Source organism: Chinchilla lanigera, unplaced genomic scaffold (assembly GCF_000276665.1).
Source record: "Chinchilla lanigera isolate Chin_1 unplaced genomic scaffold, ChiLan1.0 scaffold00002, whole genome shotgun sequence".
In the NCBI taxonomy this organism is placed as follows: Eukaryota; Metazoa; Chordata; class Mammalia; order Rodentia; family Chinchillidae; genus Chinchilla; species Chinchilla lanigera.
This window is the reverse complement of record NW_004955403.1, coordinates 47,378,286-47,384,991: the sequence shown is the minus strand read 5'-3', so window position 1 is coordinate 47,384,991 and position 6,706 is coordinate 47,378,286. Positions and strand designations below refer to the sequence as shown.

Genomic DNA, 6,706 nt, shown 5'->3' with positions numbered 1-6,706 from the left:
GCTGGGAAGTCAATAAAATGAAGGTACGCATAAAAGTAGGTTAATAAAAGTTTCAATGAGAGATGACACTGTATAGAAAAATTAAAAACAATGCATTGTGACTTTACAGTATATGTAATTTAAACATATGGTGACAGTGGCACAATAGATAACAGGGAGAAGTTAAAGGTATACTTTTCTGAAGTTCTTATAGCTCATGTAACACATTATAATGTCATTTTAAGGTAAAGCAACAAGTAAAGATATTTGGTAAATACTAGGGTAAATATCCAAATAAAATAAAGTTATTGGCAAAAAGCTAAAAATTGAGGTAAGTAAATTACTATTAAAAATAGTCAATTTGTCTTAAAAAAATCAAATAAACCAAAGATTAGTGAGAAGAAAAGATAGCTAACAGGATTATGATTTTAGTCCAAGAATATCAATTATTAGACTACACATAAATGATTTAGATGTACTAAATAAAAGACAGGAAATTTTATAAAATTCTTATAAAGTTAAGAAGAATACTCTGGTTTCTTTTCAGGTCATATAAATCTTTTGCCTTTTTTAAAATTAACAAGAAAAATTCAGTTACTACTATTGATCAAAAACTCTCTAAATATAAAGATGTACAAAGGTTAAAAACACAGGTAAGGAAAAGGATTTATCAGACAAATATTAGCCAAAAAATGTTAGAGTAACTACATTAATATCAGACAACGTAGACTCCAGAACAAATAAGGGTTCAGATCTGTGCATTTCAGAATGATGGAATGATGATAAAAGAGTCATTTTTTCAAGAAGAGCTAACAACTGCAGTTATGTATATACCTAATAACAGAGCTTCAAAATTCATGAGGAAAAACTTCCTAACTTGAAAGAAGAACTGGAATACCAAGAGCTGAACAGCACTATAAATTAATAAACATGAACCACTATTCAACAAATAGCAGATACATTCTTTTCAAGTTTATATAGACCACTGATTAAGAACAAATTTCAAAAAACTAAATGTTGAAGTCATACAAAATATCTTTCAACTCACAAAACTTAATAGTGGAAATTATTATAGCACATTTGTAAATAACGTGAGTCAAAGAAAGGCCCAAAAGAAAAATTAGAAACTATTTTGAACTTACTAAAAAATAGAGACATACATATTCACTTGGATGCAAATAAGGGTGTGTAAGAAATTCATTGCTCTAAAGAAGAAAAATTGAATTCATTTGTAGAGAGAAGAAAGGAATAAAAGCAGAAATCAATAAAATTCAGAGAAGGAAACCATACATAGGATCAATGAAACAGAAAGGAATTTCTTTGAGAAGAGCAATAAACTAGCTAAACTCTTACCAAGACTGGTTATGACAAAAAAGACACACAATGTTAATATAAATGAGAGACAGAACATTACTTACAAATTCCATATTCAAAGGATAATAAAGAGTATTATCAAGAAATTTGTGTCAATTTAAATAGACAGCTTTCTTTAAAGATAAACCTACCACAGCTTGCTTACAATAATAATCTGAAGAGTCCAAAAATTTATTAAAGAATTAAATTTTCAGCCAAAACAGTTCACAAAGTAAACTCCAGTTGCACATGCTTTTGCTAGCAAATTATATCAAGCACTTTGGAAGGAATCAGGACCATTCTACTTCAGTATTGCAGAAAATGAAAGAGTTGGGAGCATACTGCAATTCATTTTATGTGGCCAAATTCATTGTGATTGAAAAGGAAAACAAAAAAGTAAAACAAAAACATTAACCATTACAAGACAACTATAGACTAGTATCCCTAGTGGATATGCACACAATGATCTTGAGGGTGCACTAGCATTTTGAGTCAAATATAACACAATATGACTAAGTTGGGTTTATCCTGGAATGCAAGGTGAGCTCAGCATTTGCAATGAATCAATATTATTTACAACATCAACAGATGGATGAAGAAGAATGATCATAATCTTCTCCATAGGTTGGAGGGAGAAGGGGAGGGGGAATAGTGAGGAAGGGGGACATCTGGCAGCTGTGGATTACAGAACCCACCGTTCATCCCCGAACACACCTGAACAATGCCAACGGAGTGGTACGGAGAGCACATCGAAGACAGGAAAGCAAGGCCCACCATTGCTCCAGAAAAGTCTGTTGTGCTACAAGAGAGGAAGGAATTGGTGTAAAATCCATGACTGTAAACTAGATTCTCTAAAGACAGTTCATCCAGAATGTTAAATGGTTAGCAGAGACATTCACATTGTAAACCATTTAAAGTTTCCCTTTAGTTTATAAAATTATATGAGGCATTTTTTTCTATTGTGTCTTTCATATCACTGGAAATCCAAGCACTTGGATGTAACCACATTTACTATGTTGCATCTGATTTACGAGCTTATATTTTCATTTCAAAAGGTATTCCTTGTCAAGATACAGTAAGATTTTTGGTACTAACAAATCCTTCTCTCTACATAATCTCTCTCTGTATATATGATGTTTTGTATTTGTATTGCCACATGTCTTGAAGAACTATAACATTTGGACACTCTTTAAAATTTAAAAAGGTTTGTTTTGCTTACATCTACATTTGTGTGGTTTTCATTCTCACTACTACTCCGTTTTTAAGAGTAACATCTTTCCTCGTTCTGTAGTTACATGTTTGGTTTCTCTTCTTAGTAAGTACAGCATATTTGGAATCTATTCTTCTTAACAATTGGTATCTTTTGTTAATTTGCCTCATAAATTTTAAGAGTTTCAGTTTATAAGTGGAGTGAAAAGTATTTCCTTTTTCATATCTTTAGTGTTTTATCTTGTTTATTTTTGTTATTGTCAAATGATCAGAGTTACTTAATAGAATAAATAAAACTTGTATCAAACGTAAGCATATATTCAACATATGATCCTTGCGAAGGCCTGTCAAAATTTTAATTTCTTGTGTGTAAACCCCAAATCTTGTAGGTCAAACACCACATGGAGTGCAAAGAGAAAACTCCATACATACGAGATTAACTGAGCAATATCATGGTGCTTTCTTCTGAGGAGATTACTCCCTCTCCATTTAGAAAAGTTTTCCAGAGTAGAGGATGCATTTGGGGTTATCTTTATCTTATCCTCATCTGTCCAGATTTCCATCCCAACTAAGGCCACATGAGCATTGAGCTTTTTGTAAAGCTGTTCAAAAAGAATACAAGGTAGAGCAATAACTTAAGTGGTGATGTTATCTTTTAATATTTCAATACACTTTATTTTTAAACATTTACAACACACTTTTGTAATGTATTTGTGACACAAAATTTATCATCTTTTGACAAAAACTAAAATCCCCATTTAGGAAAGACAGATCCCCTTAGCTATTTTAGGTCTGTAAACTCCTTTTTGTGGGGCAAAGACCATATGGAGACAAAATTTTCTTGCTTCTTGACCTCAAGATGTACTATAATTTCATGTCAAGAGCTCATTGTTGTGGCCTTGATTTAAGTACATTTACTCATATACTTGTCACTATTATTAGTGTCATATTTAACATACATAACTTAGATATTTAATTTGATATATAAACATCACATGGTTTTTCTTATATGAGAGACAAAATATAAATAATTTAAAGAGCAAAATGAAATAGAGATGTTAAGAAACAGGGACATAGACTCTGTAAGAATAGAAAGGAGATCTGAGGAGGGAAGAAAGGAAAGGGAGAGCATTAGATGGGGGGTAAAAATGATCAAGATGAGATATGCATATATATCAGTCTCCCAAGATGAGTGAAACCTCTGTATCACAAACACGTAGTAGTGAAGATTCAGCAAAGTTGTCCTGGTGCAGGTTTAAGTATTAGGGAAGTGAGGATACATGAAAATCTCCTATATTCATGAATTACGAGTACAATATAAGCTAAGTGGTTGCCATAGGACGAATGTGTTGCTGCCCAAATTCATACGTGAAATTTGAACCTTTAAAGTAATGATTTTAGGACCTGGGCATTTATGAGCTGATTAGGTCTCCTCAGGAATGGGATTAGTGTTTTTAAAAAGAGATCAAAAACAAAACCAAAGAAAATTTATAACTCCCTGGAAACTTAATGACACACTCTAGAACAGTCAATGAATGGGTTGCAGAAGAAATCATGGAAGAAATTAAGTAATTCCTGCGATCAAAACTAAAATCTGAAAAGTACAATAGATATTATGAAAGAGAAAGAAACTTCTCAAAACAAACAATAACTAGGATGGGGGAAAGAAGAAAAGAAAGAAAAAAGGAAGGGAAAAATATATATACACACGCACACAAGATAGCTAAGATAATTGTACTACTAATTTCTATTGGTTTATTGAAAGGAACAGTCAATGCCTAATTGGTTGATCAATTTCGCATGCCTATGTCTGATAATCTGAACAGTTACTTTGAAGATGACAATATTAACAACCACTGTTAATTTCCTATCATCTTGTTTTGAAATTCTGTATCATTTTTATTGTTTTTTTAAATTTTCTTTAAAATAAAACAGAAACAGTGTGAAAATAGAAATAAAGATTTGTTTAGGGTTCTCAAGGAGATGTTAGTCTCTTACAGAGACCCTGGCAGAATACACTGCTCTTTATTCCTAAATAAATAAATAAAAAGTCAATGCCGTTACAACACAGCAGAACCTATGGGACACAGGGAAAGCCTAAGAGAGAAGATCATTGTAGTCATGTTAGAAAAACAGAGCAAGCTCAAGTAAACAGTCTAATGATGAACCTCAAAATACTGGAAAAATAACAGACCGAACTCTGACCAATAACAAATGCTGGTGAGTCTCTCGGAACCCTCCTACATGGTTGGTGAAAATGTAAACTGGTCTGATTTTTGTTACAGGTAACCTCTCATGCAGTGTTCTCCCTGGCTCTCCCCTACCTCATCCCCTTCTTATTCTCTTTAGCAGTTTCCCCTTTGTTAACACTCCCCACACCAGGCTTCAGACCTTTTATCTACATTTTATCCAGTCTCTTAGTGATCTAATGTGTTGCTCAGATTTTTTTTACATTTTAAAGGTTCCTGTAGACAATATTGTACATTCTGCTGTTCAGGTGATCTCCATTTCAATTACTCTGCCATTATAGTGAAGACTTTGTATCTGTACAAAGTATTTTTCAAATGTACAAAGTATTTCTCCAAAGTACAAAGTATTTTTAAAATAACATGGGGGTTTTTCAATAGAATGTAATTTTTTAAAAAATTGATAGACCTCAGCTGACCCACAGGTTACATTATGCTAAGTCATGTCTTATACTATCTCTTGTGCTTAAGATGTAAATTTATATCTCCACCCGGACCTTGCCTCTGAATGTCAGCATGTACACCCAACCTGTCAGCATCTCCAGTTAGAGACAGGAAAGATATTTCAAATGCCAGGTCTACAAACAGAATCTGTCTCTCCCCAGCTCCCCATCACGCTTTCCCTACCATTTCTTCCCTGTGTTAAATTTGCTGAGGTTGATATCATGTGTATCTTCTTCTTACGCCTCCTCCCACCCCCACTCACCCTGCAAACCTTGTTGACTCTGCCTATTGCTCAGTTCTTCGCTTTGAATCCCCCATCACTGCTTTTCCCAAGACACCATCGTCTCTTGCCTCAAACTGAGGCATGAATGACCTACTGGCCTTCTCACTTCTGCCTTTGATTCTTTGTAGTTTATTTTCAACATAAAGAATGGGGTTAGGGTTAGGCAAAGCATCACCAAAGGACTACCAGGGTGTTCAGGTTCTTGTCACTCCTACCTGTCTCGTCTCATTTCCTCTCATCCTTGCCCTGGACGATTACATTTCCTTCCCAGAATCACAAACATGCATAAAAAAACCCAGTAGAATTCCATTTAATAAAATATAGCATACCATGTTAATGTAATTGGCCATCTCAAACACCCTCTTTCTTATTTCATCCAGATCTTCATTGTACTTTTTAAACTAAAAAATAAGACAGAAATAGGCATTAACAGAAATCAATATAATTAGAAAGTAAGAAGAGGAGTTGATATATTACTCATCAGTGCTCATAATTAAGAATCAATTATTAAAAGCTAGAGCCAAATTGACTCATTTCTCAGCTAAGTTAAGGCACTTTGGGAATGTAGATTTTATTTTCTCTCTTAAGATATAAGACCAGTATAAAACTCAAACATATTTTCAGCTGAATTTCATGGTTTCCTAACCTGTACAAAATCAGTACAGAAAACAGCTTACTCATTAAAAATATATCAAAAAATATATGTATATGAGCAGTGAATAAATTCTGTACAATAAGAGAGGTCATAGTTTTAGGACCTGAACTAATTTATTTACCCACATTTTTATGTGTCGGATTTTCTGTTTTCGGTATGAAACAGAAGGACTTCTTGTTTAGAAAACACAATGTATGCAAATACAATGTTATAAAACAACATAAGCAGTAACTATCACCAAGGATTTACTTTTTTCCAGAGATTCCATTCACTAGACTTTTATATTTGCTACTCTCTGATGACCATAAATTCTAACTTACAAATTTTTAACCACTTTAAGGAAAACAACCTGATGAAAGAGTTTAATTGAAAATTAAGTTTGAAAAACTAATGACAAGGAAAGAACATTACAGGGTCAAAAATCAAAATTATGTGGATCATATAGTTTGTCTATTTCTGAAAAATAGTAAATATCAAATTTTATGGGCTCAAAATAATTTGTAAGTATAGGGCATATTCATGAATTTTAAAAATTGA

At 33.0% G+C, this 6,706-nt stretch overlaps 1 protein-coding gene across 3 annotated transcripts in view; it reads right to left on the bottom strand.

The window, feature by feature from the left end:
• The window catches only part of Adam28 (ADAM metallopeptidase domain 28), a 104,659-nt gene that overhangs the window by 24,378 nt on the left and 73,575 nt on the right, over positions 1-6,706 (bottom strand). For all 3 annotated transcript variants that reach the window (XM_013514049.1, XM_013514042.1, XM_005373705.1), the window contains 3 exons: positions 5,844-5,915; positions 2,974-3,143; positions 2,047-2,131 (listed from right to left, as the gene is read on the bottom strand). In XM_013514049.1, coding sequence (XP_013369503.1) covers positions 2,047-2,131; positions 2,974-3,143; positions 5,844-5,915 — 327 coding nt within the window. The remainder of the gene's footprint in view (positions 1-2,046; positions 2,132-2,973; positions 3,144-5,843; positions 5,916-6,706) is intronic.